Source organism: Pseudonaja textilis, chromosome 18, assembly GCF_049901715.1.
Source record: "Pseudonaja textilis isolate UNSWEBS1 chromosome 18, rPseTex1.2, whole genome shotgun sequence".
NCBI lineage: Eukaryota > Metazoa > Chordata > Lepidosauria > Squamata > Elapidae > Pseudonaja > Pseudonaja textilis.
The window spans coordinates 6446089-6463948 of record NC_142007.1 but is presented as its reverse complement, the minus strand read 5'-3'; the positions used below and the strand labels follow the sequence as shown (position 1 = coordinate 6463948).

The following is a 17860-nucleotide window of genomic DNA, read 5'->3' as shown; positions in this document are numbered from 1 at the left end:
CCTCTCATTGCCACCCCATGACTAAAAAACTTGCTCACGTAACATTTCATTCTCCCCTTCCACAAGTCCAAAACAAATGCAATTTTGGCTGCTCTCCGATCCCTCTTGCATTCTGTTCTGGGTTTGGTTGCATTGGTTTTTCTCACCCCCTCCAAGCCCCCCCCCCACCCCAAATCCTGCCCCATCCACGGGTGGTGCTGAGGGGCGAGCAGGGGTCACGCTGGTGGCCTTGTGCCCATTCCCCTGCTGGGTAAACGAAGGGCAGCAGTACAAGACTTCTCTCCCTTCGGGGGCCACGGGGCCACTGTGGCACCTCCTGGATACCACAGGCCCGTCCAAACCCCTCGTCTCGCCACGTAGTGCCAGCTCGTGGCAGGCCTGGCCTGCCCGTTTGTACGTGCCACGGTGACGCAGCGGTTAGAGTGCAGTACCGCGGGCTATTTCTGCTGACTGCCGGCTGCCTGCAATTTGGCAGTTCGAATCCCACCAGGCTGAAGGTTGGCTCAGCCTTCCGTCCTTCCGAGGTGGGTAAAACGAGGACCCCCAAATCGTTGGGGGCGATAGGCTGACTCTGTAAACCGCTTAGAGAGGGCTGTAAAAGCACAGCGAAGCGGTATACCAGTCCAAGGGCTATTGCTCTTTTACGGCAATTTGACCCGAGTTGCCAAACCACTCAGCTGGAGCAGCGAAGGGCAGTTCCCAATTGTGGAACGTTCCTTCAGCATTGGAGCCCCCCTTCCCAGCTACATTCTAGCCTCCAATAAGGTGACACTGGGAGCCTGATTGACCCCCCCACCCCCCTCTCCCCTTAGGAAATGAACCCTCGAAATCTCCAGTGACTACAGTTTGTTGTGTTGCTTACAGCTCCGGAGGAAGAGGTTGGCCAGTAGCGATGGCAAGCCAAGCAGGAGAAAATAGGCTGGGTGGTTTTCTTCCCCTAAAGTTGTTGCTCTTGGCGTAGCTTAGCATCTTCAGGTTTCCCAGAAGGCTTTGCAAAGGCGGCCGGGTGGGGGGGGTCAGGGCAACGGGATGCATTTCTGCCCTGCATTTGGCCGGAGGAGCAAAACCCGGGGGTGGGTGGGCTTCCTGTGTGGATCTAACCAGGTCTGAGTGCTGGAGAAAGCTTGCGTTGCGCCTATCTGAACGGAGAGGAAAGCGGTGGGTGGGCAGGAGCCTGCCGTTTGCTGGAGGGAGGGGCTGCCTGGGTAAGGCTGGCCCTTATCTCCTCCAACCCTGGGGCCTTCAGAGCGCCCCCTCCAGGAAGAGGCGGCGGCCTTGTTGCCTGCTGGCGCTCGCCGGCCCGTTTTTTGGGGTACGCTCTCCTCTCCAGCCTCCCCCATAGGATTTGGGCAGATAAATTATCATTGCGTTGTACAGAGAACAAAGGAGGAGGCAATTTTGTTTTTTTTCTCCCGAGATAGTCCCGTCTGCAGCTACTCTGAATTTATTTCAAGCACCCCCTAGCCCGCAACAGGCAAGAACAATTAAAAAAAGAGGAAAGATTTAGTGCACACACACACACCCCTCAAAAAAGGGGTGGGGGGCAAGGAGAGAGAAGACAGATGCGACCACCGTCAACTTCCATCCCTCCCTGGTGCTTTTCACGGCCAGCGGTTGTGCCGAGACGGTGCCGGAGAGGAGGAGGAGGAGGACTCCTCCCGTGGCTCAGGACGGAGGGCCGGCGAGGAAAGATGGCCGCTCTTGGGATGGGTAGCCGCTGACCGACAGGCCAGGCTGTTCAAATTGAAGCCCGAGGGCAGGGCAGGGCAGGGCAGGCCGGTTCTGTCCCCTCCCTCCACGTTCAGATCCCAGTTGCTGCTGTGCCTGGGAGGGAGGGGGGGGGATCCCTTGGGAACACTCAGCCTGATTGCCCCCCCCCCCCATGCACCAGTGGGGTGGGCTCTCCCGGGGCCGGACAACTCCCTGTCTTGGCCACAGGTTCACCCAAGGGGGGGGTGGCGTGGGTCAGCCGGGGTCAGCCGTGCCCCTCCCCCCCCCCCCCGTGTCCTGCAGCTGTGCTTCTGTTGTTGTGCTCTTTATTTCCTCATCTGTCATTTATGCATCCCCCACCCCATGGGTTTCATTTGCGTAGAGTGTGACATTTTTGCCTTTTGTGGTGTTTCTGACTCTCTGTGCCTTCCCTTTTTTTGTGTGTTTTTGTATCTCCCGCTTCTCCTCAGTTTGCAGCCGGGCCTCGACCTGCCCACCACCAGGTACGGTACCATCCTTGACCCCACCCCCTCTCCCCCTCTTTCTCCCTCTGCTGCAGACTGGTCAGGGGGTGGGTGGAAGGGGAGGGGCGTTCTGGCATCCTCCTGCTAATTCTCAAGGGTGTTTTGGGGGGGAAGCTCTGGGCACCTCCCCTTTCTAACTGCTACTAATTCTGTTGCTTTCCTGGACAAAGACCCCCGACATTCCTCTTCCAGTTGGCCTGAAGAGGGTGGTCTCGGCGCCCTTGGCGCTTACTCGACCCTTCGAGAGGATAGCGGGGTGGGGGGGTTCCCAGTCTGTGGAGTGGGGAGACCTGACCACCCCCTCAACCCACTACCGCTTCCTCCCCCTTGTGTAAAATCAGGATGTATACCTGCAGTTTGGGGTGTGTGGGAAGGGTTGTGCCTAATACAGAAGAGAGGCAGCCAGTGGCGCTGCTGAATTGCAGTTAGCGGGGGCAGAGCCCTGGTCTCAGCGGAGCCTGAGACCGGCAAACCTGAGAGGCAAAAGGTCACCCGAAGTTGGTGTTTCCGGCCTGAGCCGAGCGTCTGTGAGTCTCACGGCGAGGATTCTAGAAAAGCAGTGAGGATTGTGTGATCCGGCAGGGTTTAACTCGCGTCACCTCTTTCTACTTAACACTTAATATTGAGGTTCCATGGGTGTCACCCAGGAGGGTCAGGGTTGCCACTTGGCTAAAGAGAGAGGAGGAGGAGAGAGAGGAGGGATGAGAGAAGAGAGAGGAGAGCAGAAGGGGGAAAGCAGAGGCTGGGAGGAAGAGGAGAGAGGGAACAAGGGAGGGGGAAAGGAGGAGAGGAGAGGGGGAGAGATGAGAAGAGGAGAGGGAGAGGATGGGAGGAAGAGAGGAGAGAGAGAACGAAGGAGAGGAGAGAGGGAGGGGGAGAGATGAGAAGAGAGAGGGGCTTCTCCTTTCTCCTCTCCTCTCTATGGCCCCACTTCTGTGTCGTTGAGGATTAGAAAAGGACCACTTAGGCCGTTGTAGGTTGAGGCTGTTGGCTGAGCCCCCTTCTCCTCCCTCTCCCTGGGGGGTGGGCGGAGAGTCACAGATCTGGACTGATAGGGAAACCTGCCTCCTGACCCCCTGAGGGCTCTTTTCCTGGACCAAAAAGACGAGGCGCGCATCTGCTTAATGCGCTGGATGAATTATATGCAGAGGTTACCGTGCCATACGTTGTATGGCACCTGGATGCAATGAAATTAAAGGTGCGGCTAGAAATAACGAAAGGCAGTCTGGTCCCAGAACTGGACGTTAGCGGAGAGTGGATCAGAAGAGATACCACCTGCCAAGTGGTGATGAATGTGCCGGCCGTAATGTAAGATACCCAGCGCCGTTGTCAGGATCTCCAGACTGCAAGCGGTCTCCCGGGAGGCCAGAAGCGGTGGCTTTTGGAGCAGCGAGGTCATCAGACCCATGGCTGCCGTTACGGACCCATGTCTGTCACCTGATGCGAGCACAGGCGTTGCATCGCTTGTGGGATCATCTTGTCATTTGACACCTCCCCCTCCCTCCCCAGTAAGCCCATAAAACTTTGGGTCAGTTTGAGGGATGCTGTCTTGCGCGTCCTCCCTCCTAGAGCCTTTCGCTCATTACCCTTCCGTGTCCCCGGCTTCTACTTGGGTGGCGTCTGCCGTGACATTGGTGCTGAGCCACCCTTCTGCAAATCCCTCGCAGGCAACTAGCACAGTGATGGCTAACCTTTTTGGGGCTCCTATGCCAAAAATTGTGCACGCGCTTGCAGGCTCGCGTGTCAACACCCAGAAGGCAATGTGCGCGCCCACCCCCTACGCATGCGCACGCAATCCCAACCTCCCACCCCACCCGCTCCCCGTTACCTACACTGCACCTCACGGCTGATTTTCGGCCAGTTTGAGGCCTTTTTCAGCCTCCCAGAGGCCCGAGGAAGCCTTCTGCAGGCTTTGCAGGTCGAAAACTAGCCCCGTTTCGTCACTTCCGGTACTGTCGGAAAAACAGGAAGTGACCAAACGGGGCTAGTTTTCAGCCCGCAGAAGCCTTCCCCGAGCTTCTGGGAGGCTGAAAAAGGCCTCAAACCCGCTGAAAATCAGCTGTGAGGCGCACGCATGTGCAGTAAGTTTGCCTACAGCTCGCGTGCCAACGCGAATGGCTCCGTGTGCCACCTGTGGCCCGCGTGCTGTAAGTTCGCCATCACGGAACTAGCACAACTGCTTGCACATCAGGGCGCGCAACACAAAGCTGTTAAGAAACAACCGTGGGCAGGGGAAAGAATGAACGATTGTGGGTGACAAGAGATGGGGGGAGCCTAAAATGGCTGCTTCCCAGGAGGGCTGCTTCCCCACAGGCTTAGAGGGGTCGGGCGAAGACCTCTGCCAGATCGGCGGGTCTCCCGCAGCTCTCCCTTGGCTTGAGCTCCAGCCGACCAGTCAGCGGCTGGGTGGACGCAACCTGCAGTGGAGATGCTATCCCGGCCTTGTCGTGTTGGGCAGAGCAAGGGGAACAATGGTCTTCCTCTCCTGTTCTTTCCTCAACTTACGACCCCCAAAATCCCTGCTGCTAAGCGAGACGTTGGTTCCGTGAGGTTTGCCCTGTTTGGCGACCTTTCCAGTTATTCAGGGACTCACACGGTCGTTAAGTCAACCCGGCTTCTCTGTTTGACTTTGCTTGGGTTGGACGGATGCCCAAAGGGGGATAATCATGACCCCTGCGACCGTCGTAAATTGGAGTCAGTTGCCAAGTACCTGGATTTTAATCACATAGGGATGTTGCAACCGTCGTAAGCATGAAAAACGGTCATCGGTTGCTTTTTTTTTTTTCCTAATTGTAAGTCGAGGACGTACCTGTATTAGACGGGCCAACAGGTGGGTGCTAGGTGAGGGAAAGGGAAACAGGCGGAAGTGTATATTTTTTGGCTTCTGTGTTTCCATGGAGCGGAGCTTTCTAGGGGCAGCTAAGGTGCCCAGCTCTCTCCTGGCCTGGGTGGGACAGCCTCCCAAAGAAAAGAAGGAAAAAGGAGAAGTGGCGCAGTGGTTAGAGTGCAGTACTGCAGGGCTACTTCTGCTGACTGCCTGCTGCCTGCAATTTGTCAGTTCGAATCCCACCAGGTTCAAGGTTGACTCAGCCTTCCGTCCTTCCGAGGTGGGTAAAATGAGGAGCCAGATTGTTGGGGGCAAAGAGGCTGACTCTGTCAACCACTTAGAGAGGGCTGTGAAGCACTGTCAAGCGGTATATAAGTGCTGTTGCTATTTTCCTTCCTTCCCTCCCTCCCTGTGGTTAGAATAGGGCATTGCAGGCAAACTCTGCCCACTGCCATCAGTTCGATCCTGACCGGCTCAAGGTCGACTCAGCCTCCCATCCTTCCAAAGTTGGTAAAACGAGGACCCAGGTTGTTGGGGGCAAAGAGGCTGACTCTGTGAACCGCTTAGAGACGGCTTCAAAGCGCTATAAAGTGGTGCAGACGTGCTATTGCTATTAAAAGATGCCCCTGCCCTCTCCCATAACTCAGGAGTGGTTGCGCCAGGGTTAATGCTGGGCCCTGGTGGCATTTTCTCAACCAGGTCTCTATTAAGCCCTGACTGGCAGCGCAGGAGCCTGGATGCTGGAGTGGGGGGTGGAGGCGGAGCCCCAAGGAACACTGATTGTGTGGCTCCTGTCCTATCCACCCTCCTCAGGGTGTGTGTGTGTGTGTGTGTGAACACCGCTGCTTCTCCAAGAAAGGTGAAGTGGGAGCTGGCGCCTTGAGGCCCTTTCCCGGGTCCCAGGCTGGCCTCTGTTTGGGCTGAAAGTGCCCTGTATGGAGGGCTCTCTGCCCCTCCCCCCCCCCACACACACTGTAAAAAAAGGATGTTGAGATTCTAGAAAGAGCGCCGAGAAGAGCAACAAAGACGATTAAGGGACTGGAGGATAAAACATACGAAGAGCGGTTTTGTCTAGTTTGTTGAAAAGAAGGTCTAAGGGGTGACATGATAGCAGCCTTCCAATATCTCAGGGCTGCCCCAAAGAAGAGGGAGTCAAGCTAGAGAGAGAGACAGACAGACAGACAAGAAGCAATGGGTGGAAACTAACCAAGGAGAGAGAAGCAACCGAGAACTAAGGAGGAATTTCCTGGCAGTGAGAACAATTAACCAGTGGAACTCCTTGCCTCCAGAAGTTGTGAATGCTCCAACACTGGAGGCTTTTAAGAAGGGATTGGACAACAATTTGTCTGAAGGGGTGTAGGGTTTCTTGCCCAAGCAAGGGGTTGGACTAGAAGACCTCTAAGATCCCTTGCAACTCTGTTATTCTCCTTCTTGTCAGAAGCCAGTCCGATGTTTGGCGCGCCTGGTTGCTCTCCGTGCTGCCATGCGCTCGGGGGTGTCTCCCAAGGCAGCCTCAGGCCTGGGAAATGGAAATCCTTTCTCCCTGCCAGCAGCAGCCCCCCGAGTAGGACTGGATGTCCTCACATACCTGGGTCTGCCGCCCTGCGGCAGAAGCGGAAATCCCAGGAAGGCGGGAGAGGCAACCCAGGCAGGCCCAGGAGGTTGCCGCATGGCTCCTCTTGGAACAGATAATGTTGGCACCTGGCGCGCAGGCCGCTCCGTCCAGGGTGATGTCCTTGGTGCCTTGGAGGTTAGCTGGCCAGGCCGAGTGGCGGAGGGGGGGGTCCTCCGTTGCATGCTGGCCCCCTCCCTCCCTCCCCAGGGTTGACCGTTCAGCTGTTCCACCGGCTTTCTTCTTATTTCCCGCTGCTTCATTGTTGAAGGGAGGATTCAGACCGATCCAGGTAAACTTTCCCTACTGGCTCTGCATGGCCCCCACTGCCTCTTTGGTCACCACCCTCATTAACGGTTGGGTATTTTAATGCTTGCACTTTGCGCACGCACACACACACACACACACACGAGAGACATAAGAGTCTACGAGTTAAAAGTGCCGTCTTAAAACCGGAGCTCCCACCAATCGGCCTGGGGGAACGGGGATGAGGCATCAAGTGAAAGGCAGGCGGCCACCTTTTTAGATCTTTTTTTTTCACGAGGTTAGGACCGGCACCGCCTCCGGGTAACCTCGGAGAAGGTCCCAACTGCCTCCTGCCCCCTGGCTGGCTGCGCGGGGATCTTGCGGGCCTGTTTTTGCAGCTTCCGGGGTTCGGTCTGGGTTCTGCTTCGTTCCCGCCGCTTCAGGGAACGTGGGGCCTTCTCGAGCGAGGGCCGCCTAGCTTTACCGTCGGGAGCCCAGGGAGCCTTTCTGGTGCCAGTGATCCAGTAAACCCACCGGGTTCCTTGCTTGCCTTCCCCCTCCCCCCCCCCCCCCCCCGTTTCCCCAGTTTTTCCAGAGGCCTCAAATCCAGCCCCCTCGAGCTACGATCCAGAACAGCAGCCCCTCCCTCCGCCCAGGCGCACAAACCCCTACGGCTGTCTATCAGGCCAATCAGCACATCATGATGGTCAACCACCTCCCGATGCCCTATCCGATGCCTCAGGGGCCCCAGTACTGTATTCCACAGGTAAGGTGGCTGCAGCCCCTTCTGCTGGGCCCGGTGTGTGTCTGTGTGTGTGTGTGTGTGTGTGTGTGAGTGGGGAGGTATCTGTGCTGTGGGCATCCTTTCTCCCCCTCCCTGCCTTTGCCAGTTTTGGGCTGGAAGCAGCGCTGGGGATGCCACCGTTGTAAAAGCCCCACAGCAGGTGGCTTCACCAGGTGGGCATCGCAAGCCCTTAGCGCTCCTGGCAGGGAGGGGGCTGTGTTTTCCTGGCTGCTTCTGAAGGAGGAGGAGGATGGGGTGGGCGGTTCAGTGGAAGGCAGGTTTTGCCTTCTCTAATGCTTTCCTGCTTTGCATCCTCCCGAGGGAAGGAGGGAGGGGTATTTTCTCCTTTCTCACCTGTTGCGTCCTCATGCCCGATGCCTTTCCTCCCGCAGTATCGGCACAGCGGTTCTCCTTACGTGGGCCCCCCGCAGCAGTATCCTGTTCAGCCCCCAGGGCCTGGCCCCTTTTATCCAGGACCGGGGCCTGGAGAATTCCCCAACGCCTATGGTAAGACGTTCCCTTAGCGAAATAGGCTGTTTCTGGTCCCTTTTTCCCTCCCCTTCGCGCATCTGTCCAGCCTTGGGGACTCCCGGCTCGGAAAGGGTTGCTTGGCCCGAAAAATGGCTCCATTCAGACCCAGCCAGATGTGGGTGGTTCTTCTCCTTCTCCTTCTTCTTCTTCTTCCTCGTCCTCCTCCTCCTCCTCCATCATCATCTCCGTCTTCATCTCCTCTTCTTCTTCTTCTTCTTCTTCTTCTTCTTCTTCTTCTTCTTCTTCTTCTTCTTCTTCTTCTTCTTCTTCTTCTTCTTCTACTTCTTCTTCTTCTTCTTTTTCTTCTTCTTCTCTCGTTCCAGGAGCCCCTTTCTATCCGAGTCAGCCGGTGTACCCGTCAGCGCCCATCATAGTGCCTACCCCTCAACAACAGCCGCTCCCACCCACCAAGCGGGAGAAGAAGACGGTAAGCGTCCGGCAGTGGTGCGGTGGTGGTGGGGCTTCCCATGGCTGGAGCGGTTGCACCGGCCAGAAGGCCGATCTCGGCCGGTGGAGGCAGCGTCCCTGAGGGCTGGCCTCAAGCAGGGCACTGCCCCCTCGCTGCATTTCGGCAGCTCGATCCTCACCAGGCTCAAGGTTGATTCAGCCTTCTGTCCTTCCGAGGTCGGTAAAACGAGGACCCAGATTGTTTGGGGGGGGGGCAAGAGGCTGACTCCGCAAACCACTTAGAGAGGGCTGTAAAAGCCCTGTGAAGCGGTATATAAGTCTAAGGGCTATTGTTTAGAAGAACAGGAAGCCAATATCTCAGGGTTTGCCCCAAAGAAGAGGGAGTCAAGCTATTCTCCAGAGCACCTGAAGGCAGGACAATGGGTGGAAACTCATCAAGAGGAGAAGCCACCCAGAACTAAGAAGGAATTTCCGGACAGTCAGAACAGTTAATCAGTGGAACAACTTGCCTCCAGAAGTTGCAAATGCTCCAACACTGGAAGTTTTTAAGAAGAGATTGGATCACCATTTGTCTGAAATGGTGTAGGGCAGGGGTCTCAAACACAATTTACCTGGGGGCCGCTAGAGGCAGAGTCTGGGTGAGGCTGGGCTGCATAATATTATACTTTATATTATACTTTATGTTTATATTATACACTAATATTATACTTTCATATCACGGTGGGAGCCACAGGATATCGTCCTGCGGGCTGCAATTGGCCTGCGGGCCGCGAGAATGAGACCTCTGGTGTAGGGTTTCCTGCCTAGGCAGGGGGTTGGACTAGAAAACCTCCAAGGTCCCTTCCATCTCGGCTATTCTAATTTTTTGATGGGACAGGGAACGGCAGGGTGTTTAGCTCTTCGGTGGAGGGCATCTGAGGGTGATCTCTACTGCCTGGGCATCTTCAACAGTGCCAAACTGGGTTCGGCTTGGCCTCCCGAGTAGAAAGGACTCAGTGGCTTCCTTGTTTTTTTTTTGGGCCAGATCCGCATCCGGGATCCGAATCAAGGGGGCAGAGACATAACGGAAGAAATTATGTCCGGTGGAGGGAGCAGGAACCCCACGCCTCCTGCTGTCCGGCCCACCTCGACCCCTACGCCGCCCCAGGTAAACCGCCCCTCCTCTTCCCCCCCCCCTTTCTCCAGAGCAATCCGCATTGCAAACATGGGGTTTTGGAAGGTCTGTGTAGTAGCTCCTGCTGTGCCTCTGCTGTCCTAAAGAGAGAGAGATTGGGGTCTCCAGTATAGGTAGTTCCTCGACTTACGACCACAGTTGAGCCCAAACTTTCCATTGCCAACGGAGATCGTTGTTCAGAGAATTCTGCTCCATCTGGCAACCTTCCTTGCCACCGTTGTTAAGTGAATCGCTGCAGCCGTTTAGCTAGCAACACGGTCGTTAAGCGAGTCCGGCTCCCTCCCCCATTGGACTTTGCTTGTCCAAAGGCCGCCCAAGGGATCATGTGACACACACCCTTTCCTTAGCTCCCACCCCCCACCCCTTGGGATGCTACGACTGTCACAAATCTTGAGGCGGTTGCCAAACCCCTGAATTTTCATTGTGTGACCACGGGGGTGCTGCCACAGTCGTACGTGTGAGAAACAGTCACCAGGCATTTTCCCAGCGACGACGTGACTCCGAGCGGTCGCTAAATGGACTGTTGTACGTCGAGGACTTGCCTGCAGTTCTTTGTCCTTTAGAGCTTTGCAAGGCTGTCTTCTGGGCCCTTGTGGGTGCGGCAATTGCGGGGCTGGAAAGGAATGGATTTGATCTATGTACGCTTCCTACCTGGAAAGCTTCGGGGGTCTCTAAAGGAACAGCAGCCCCGCCCTGTCTCTCCCTGTCTCTGCCTGTTCTGACCCAGGCTCCCTGAGACAGTAACAATCACACGCTGTTCCCCAAAAACCTTTGTTTTTATTTCAACAGCTGTATGTGCATTCACAGCCCGTAATGAGTCCCAAACAGTTTGAGAATAGTCCAACAGAAGTCTGCCACAATCCTTCGGGATAAGGCTGATAAGCACTCACCTTTATCTCCCTTGCAATGCTGCCCACAACTAAATTGCCCATTAGCTGTAAGAGGCCAAACAGAGCACAAAGTCAGCACAGAGCTTTAGAGTTTAAATCGACCAGATTGAACAAAGTTGCTTCCTGCAAAGGCTCCTGTCCCTTTGCTCCTCCTTTAGGTCTTATGGGAGGGGCCAGTCATCTCCAAGCCTTATTCCTGAGTCGCCCCTTTTGTCTTAATGGTTCTTGCCTTCTGGCAGCTCTGCGCAAGCGCGCACTGGGAACAGGCTCCCCTTGTTCTTCTGCCTTGCCGCTGCCAGATTCTGGAGGCTTTGGAGTCAGCACCTAACTCAAGATGGCCCTGGCTCCATCTCTGTGTCAGACTCAGATCCCTCAACTGAGCCCTCCCCAGACTCCCAAGACTGGCCCACGTTCCTCCCCACTGTCTGACTCTGCTGCCAGCTCAGCAGGTCGACAGCGGACCACAACACAGCCCACAACTGAACAACCCCGGACAGCCACAATGTTCAGCTGCAGGGATCTTGCAGCAATGGGGCTGTCCGTGGCCACAGCATCCGTGGCGGACAGCTCCCTCTCTCCCCCTTTCCTACTGCATTCAGTGGGTCAGTCCAGACCTCTGGTAGACCCTTCCCCATCTTTCGATGAAGGTCCGGGAAATTCCACGGGCTTCTCAGGGGAGGTCAGCCCCCTGGGGATGCCCTTCTCTGAACCCAAAGAGAAGGAGCGCTGTGTGGTGGGATGGAGGCTTATCTAGCTTGCCTGGGTTTTTACATCATTCTACCCTTGTTTTTTCTGACCAGGCCGTTTTAGAGAATTGGCCCATCAGTTGAACTCTGGGAGGTTAGAAGGATAAGGGCAGGGTTGGGTCCCCATTTCCCCTGACCTAGGATCCCAGTGTCAGGATTCCGGCAGTTGCCCCTCCATTAAATCATGAGCCTTGAGCCACCCTTCGAAAACCTATAATGAATTTATCAGGAGGGAACCTGTCGGCAGGACCTGGTTGAAGCCGATTCTGAGACACGTGATTCACTGTCACCGTTGACCCCGGTTTCCATCACCAACCACCCCTTTGGGCGCGTCACAGTTCGTATTCTCCAACGAAACACGCCCATAGCCAAGAGTCATCAATCATATTCTCCAGCTAGTTACAATCTCTGCAAGTGATGAGTGGAGCGCACCGCTGCGCTGCTCTTTCAAACTGTTTTCCCACCCACCCCGTTCTGTTGACAGCTACAAAACGGGCATAGGAATGTTTTACGAGTTGACACCCAGGCCCATTGCCCAGGGCGGGGGGTTCGAGACGCGCAGAGAGCGTCTTCAGTGCCGCCGCCGATAGTAATGTTCTTTCTCTTCCCACCTTTTTCCTCCTGCTTTCCTCCCTCCCCATGTGCTTTTCTTTCCCATGTATATTACGGTTTGGTTTTCTTCCTTTTTTGAAATTTATTTGGTTTCTTCTTCTTCTTTTTTGCCTCACCCGGCCCTTTTTCTCCCGCCCGCCCGCCTGCCTGCCTGCTTGCGTTCCCACGTTGCCAGTTTTTATGTTCGCACGCTCATTACCATCCTTTTTTGTACCTCAAATCTCAGCAGCAGCTGCCCAGCCAGGTCCCCGAGCACAGCCCGGTGGCTTGCGGGACTGTGGAGACCTCTCCCCTCCCTGCCGGCAGCCCCACCGCAACGACGGGCGGCCACAAGCAAGGTGGGTGGACGGACGGCTCGTCCTGGTCGGAGAGAGATTGGCGGGTCTCGGCCCGCTCTCCACTCCGCACCCCCTTTCGGGGGGCAGAGGAAAGGCTGAGCCCCCTCCTCCCCCCCCCAAAATTCTGCTTACTAGAGGACAGGCTGACTCGAGCCCCGTTTGCAAAGACTCAAAAGGACGCAGGGAAGCCGAAATCCAATGGGTGGGACAGGCCGCTGCCCCATCCCCAAAGATGGCCTCTTTTCGGGACCCAAACTTGTAAGAGAAGCTGAAAACACCTCCACCCGCCATGCCACCCCCTCTCCCCCTCCCCACTCCCCCCCCACCTCCGGGCCCAGTCCTGCTAAGCTGCTCCCAGGCCTGTTCTGCACTCAGGGACTGGCAGCCTGGCGCCCTCTGGTGAGGAAAAGGGGAGCTGCCAGTCCTTCCTTGGATGAGGGGAAGGGTCCCAGCCCTGCCTTGGCCATCTGGGGGCGGGGGGAGCATGGAGAGGGTTGGGGGTTTTTGCGTAGAGCCATCTAGGACTCGGTCCTCTTGGACTCGTGGTTTGAATTTTATGTTGGTTTCCGTCTGTACTCACCGCGCAGGCCTCCTCTTCTCCTGAGAGAGGAAGGGTATTTATTTATTTATTATATATTTTACAATGGCGGGAAGCAAATCAAACCACACAGACGCTGCTTCGTGCTGCTTACAGCCCCACCCCCCCAGCCCAAAACCAGGACCGTTGCCTCATCACGTCGTTTGACCACCCTTGTCCCCACCCTTCCTCTCACCCCTCCCCACCGTTGGATCGACCTCCCCTTGCTTAGCGCTTCTCTTCCAGTTTGTCTTTCAAACATGGGGGGCGCCATATCCTGGCTCAGAACGATTTGGCTTGTTGGGTTGACTTTGAAGTCTTAAAGGGAAAGGAGATCTTAGCCAAGTCCTTCCCGCTCGTCCCTGGGGTGACCTTCAACCCCGGCCCACCTGAAGGGATGCCATAGCTCCGGAACAGCCTTGGCCCCCAGAGCAGCAAGCTCCTTGTCCTAGAGAGGCTTGCTTTTGCCCGGGCCAAGTGTCTCTCCAGAAGGCCACCCTCGCCACCTGGCAGCCGAAAGATGGCTGGCTTTTGGGTTGTGGCCTGTCCCTTCAGCAGTGTGGCCTGCAAGTTTGCCTGCCTGTCCCGTCACTCTGAGGTTGAACTGAATCCAGGGAAGTCGAGGGGGGGGCGGTGTTTCTGTGGGTTCCCCCCATCATGGGTTGGGGTACCGAGGAGAGCTGCAGCCAGTGGGGCCTGGGAGAGAGTTGGGGGTGGGTGGGCAGCGTCCGTTCGATCTGATATGGGGGCTGGGCTTTTGTAATTCTGCCTTTCTCCTTTTCCCCAGAAGAGAAGCCTAAAACAGATCCAGTATTAAAATCTCCTTCCCCTGCCCTCAGACCGGAGCCGAGTGGAGAGAGGAAAGAACAAGCGGGCCTGCGGAGACCCCCCCCTGCCCAGAGACCTCCTTGGAGCCTCCTGGTCCCGCTGGAGCCCCCTCCCTTGCAGTCGTGCCCCCCAGCAGGTCGCCACTCGCACCGGGCTCGCAGGACGGGTGCGAACTGGCTTCCCCGCCACAGGAGGCTCCTCCTCCTCCTCCTCCTCCTCCTCCGCTCGCCAGGGCTGGGCCCTGCCTGGAATTGCCCAGTTGCCCCCTGGCGGAGGAGGCCGACCCAGAGAGATGCCGGGAGGAGCCCTGTAGGATAATCCCCGATGACCTGCACCAGACTCCTAGTGCTAATCTAATTAACGAACTCAATGGAGTTCCCGAAAGGATAACGCTCAGCGAGGACGTCCCGGAACTCAGCGGAGCGAAGGAAGCCGTGGCTCCGGCCCTGGAACCGGCGAGTGAAGAACCGGAGGTGGAATGCGCCCCGCCGGCAGCTTCTGTGGTTCCTCCTAGCTCCCCCTCGCTGCCTCCGAGGCCTCCCCATTCTCCCCTTGCCCTGCCCGTGGCTCCTGCCCCCCACCTTCCCCCGTCTCCTCCCCGCTTGCCTTCCCCTCCTCTCCCGCCGGGTGGTGCTGCTCCGCCCGGCCTCCAGGGGGATTTGGACAGAGAGGGGTCCCCCTTACCGATTCTGAGCGAAGACCCTCCCAATGCGAAAGACGAAGTGGAGTTGGACGGCCGGACGGAAGAAGAAGAAGAGGAGGAGGAGGACTTGGAAGAGGATGACTTCCAGGGCTCGAGTGCCAAGGCAGACCTGGAAGAAGGTGGGTCAGCGTGCGGGTCTCGGCCTTTCCCTCCCGGGCGGCACCTGGGAGCGTGGCTCAGCTGCGCCAGCGTGGCTTTCTCCGGAGCTCGAGTCAGCTCCAGACCCGCTTCTTAATTCTCGACTCTTTAACGAACGCCTCTTTTCTTTCTATGTACGCCGAGAGCATTTGCGCCGAGACAAATTCCTTGTGTGTCCAACCACCCTTGGCCCAATAAAGAATTCTCTTTTTCCGATCTGCTTTGCAGCCCCAACAGCTACAGCTGCACCAAAGATGTGGAAGAAACCAAAAGAACCGAGCCAGGCAGCCGAGGAGGAAGGGCTGGAGGCGGCGGAGCCTGAGGTGAGTGGGGAGCCGCTCGGCGCCCGGTGGAGCAGGATTTCCAAAGCGGGGTGGGCGCTCGTCTCCCAAGGACACCATGCTGAATGAGGCCGCTCTGGGGGCTTCCTCTCACCAAGGGATGGTGGATTTTGGGGAGGGGGAGAGACGAGGGAGGAAGAGGTCAGGTCAGACAGTGTGCATGTGGGGAGGGGCTTCTCCCCCTGGAAGGTGGGACCTGAGGAGGGAGCCTCCCGGCACCTGCCAGTTGTATGCGACGGGGAGTGAGTTTTCGGCGTCCTCCTTTGCGGGGAGAGGCTGCCCCGCTGCTTGCTGGGCCAGAGAGGGGTGGGGGGGGGTGTTAACTTGGCCTCTGCTCTGCTCTGCTCTCAGCCCCAGGCAGAAGAGGCCCTCGGAGAGGAGCAGGTCCCTGAAGCTGAGCAAGAGGCCGAGAGTCTGGACAGGGCCTCCTCTCCGCCCGACCTGAAAGTAGCCAACGCGACCGAAGAAAACGGCGAGCGGGAAGGAGAGCCCCTCCGCAACGGGGCCGAGGGGGCTCCCGAGAGTGAAGGAGGAGGCTGCGTGGAGAGTGCGAGCGAAGCCCCCGCCTGCCCGATCAAGCCAGGTAGGCTCCGTCCTCGGCCTGGTCCCCCAAGTTCAGGGGGGGTGGGACTCTCCCCGGGCGGCTCCAGGGAAGACAGCCCCTCGGGCGGGCGGGCGGGTGGGAGCCAGGAGAGCAGTTGACGGCCTGCGTGTCCCGCAGGACCCGGATCTGGGCTGTGCCTGATAGGCCGGATGGTTGACTTTGCGGGACCAGGCCTGCCATGGTTTCAGAAGGTGAAGAAGAGGAGGGCTGCCTTCCTCTTTTAGAGGCACCTGGCCCCCTCCAGGTGCTCTGGCTGCTATGCCTTGCATTCCAGCTCATTTCTGAACAAATTCAGACTTTGGGTGGGCTGCCCTGTGTGTGTGTGTGTGTGTGTGTATGAGAGACCCAGGGGATTCCGAAACAGCCTCTTTGCCCCATCCCCTCCTTTGGGGACTGAACGGTGCGTTTGTGACGGGCCGCTTCCCCGTTGTATCACGGTGACCGTAACCGTCATCCGGGATTGCCAAAAGATAGCTGGTGTCAGCCAGCCCTCTGGTGCTCTCCTAGCCTCTTTGGAAGGGGGACCTCAGGGCAGCCTGGGCGGTCTCATTGCCCACTTCGGCCCAGACCTTGCAGCTCACCCCACCCACCCAGCTCCAGAGAGAGGTGTGAGAGCAACGTTTCCGCCACTACAGAACAGCGGAAGCCCGTGGACACCGGAGGGAAGAAGCAGTACGATCGGGACTTCCTGCTGGACTTCCAGTTCATGCCCGCCTGCATCCAGAAGCCGGAGGGGCTGCCGCCGATCAGCGACGTCGTCCTCGATAAGGTCAGGAGCCTGTGAGTCAGCTGGGCACCCCCACTCCACCCCCACCCCGGGGGGAAACCAGGAGGGCTGGACCGAAGACCCAGGAGCCTCTGAGCCTCCCGAGAAGGGAAGGGGGTGGCGGGGGCACTGCCCGCCTCCTGCCCCGCCCGTCACCCTTGCCTTCATTCTGGCCCCGCAGATCAACCAGCCCAAACTGCCTCTTCGGACGTTGGACTCTCGGATCTTGGCCCGGGGCCCAGACTTCACCCCAGCCTTTGCCGATTTTGGAAGACAAGTTCCCGGAGGACGGGGCAGCGCTGTAAGTGAGCCCCCCCCCCCCCCCCCCGCCGCCTTTAGCCTCGGGTGTCCTTCCGTCGCCCTGCTCTGCGCATGGTCAGCCGGTGCATTTGCGGAACACGCGGGCTTTGGGCGTTCGGCTCTGCGCTTTGGTCCTTTTTTGTCCCCTCCCGCTTTCGTTGCCTCCCTTGGCGTGGCTCCCCCAGCGCTCTGCCCCGCTCTTCCCTCTGGAGCTCAGGGCCCATTCCCCACCCCGGGTGCTTCCCCAAGACCGCCAGCTGCCTCTGCTTGGGCCAAAGGCATCCTGGAAAGCGAGTGGAGGAAGGGCAGTGCCCACACAGGGGCCATAGAATCTCCCCTCCCCTCCAAAAAAAACAACCCCTCTTTCCCTGATGCGGCTGCCCCGGGCTGAGCCCTTCCCCTCCTTCCTTCCTTCGTTCCTTCAGGCCTGCAAAGTGCAGCCTCCGCCTGGACTCCCCTCTGGCACTCGATGTGGCACCCCAGCTTGCCCCTTGTTGGTCTCGTCTCACCCGCAGCTGAGGAACCTGCAAATAGGGGTAAGGCTTCTCGCTGCTGCCCCATCCCCCGGAGCCTTTGGCCTGCCTTGCCCTCCCCTCCTGACCCTGCCAGAGGAGCCCCGACTCCACGCAGGGAGCGTCTTGACGTGGCAACGGCCTTGCGCTGCATCAGGGCTGGGAGTGGGACGTCCCCCGAAAGAGGGCATGCTGGGCTTTGGGCCTCAGCTGGATTCCCCCCCACAGTCCTGGGCAAGGGGGGGAGACCAGGTGAGTCCTCTTGAGCCCAAGGGCCTCTCTAGCTGTCTGGTTGCAGCCCCTGCCTGCTGCTCTGCTCCTCTGCCCTGGCCTGAGATTCTTGGGGGGGCGGGCAAGACGCTTTGCTCTTAGAGAAGACCCGCTCCATCCTTAGGCAGCAGCCAGCAGCCTGGGCCATCGGCACTGCCTTGGAGCAGCGGCGGCCTTTTGCCGCTGGGACAGGAGGAAGTTTGTGGGCAGGTTGGCCCCACGATCTGATTCTCGGCCATAGCCAGCGGCAAGGGGCATCACCGCACGTCCCATTTGCTGAGGTTTCCCTGATGGAGAGAGCCACCCAAAGAAAGAAGAAACGGAAACCAGCAGAGATGATAATAATTAAAGGAAGCTTCACCGGTTCCTCCGGAGAGGCCCTTTCCCAAATCAGCCAGTGGCGGGAGGAGAGACGAGCC

At 57.8% G+C, this 17860-nt stretch overlaps 1 protein-coding gene across 1 annotated transcript in view; it reads left to right on the top strand.

Moving 5' to 3' along the window:
- The window catches only part of EIF4G3 (eukaryotic translation initiation factor 4 gamma 3), a 45912-nt gene that overhangs the window by 14056 nt on the left and 13996 nt on the right, over nucleotides 1-17860 (top strand). The window contains 13 exon segments of the mRNA XM_087914794.1: nucleotides 2181-2213; nucleotides 7506-7685; nucleotides 8096-8210; nucleotides 8558-8661; nucleotides 9667-9789; nucleotides 12291-12402; nucleotides 13767-13853; nucleotides 13856-14629; nucleotides 14877-14971; nucleotides 15341-15572; nucleotides 16229-16362; nucleotides 16541-16660; nucleotides 17085-17195. Of these exon segments, the coding sequence (XP_087770920.1) occupies nucleotides 2181-2213; nucleotides 7506-7685; nucleotides 8096-8210; nucleotides 8558-8661; nucleotides 9667-9789; nucleotides 12291-12402; nucleotides 13767-13853; nucleotides 13856-14629; nucleotides 14877-14971; nucleotides 15341-15572; nucleotides 16229-16362; nucleotides 16541-16660; nucleotides 17085-17195 (2220 nt within the window).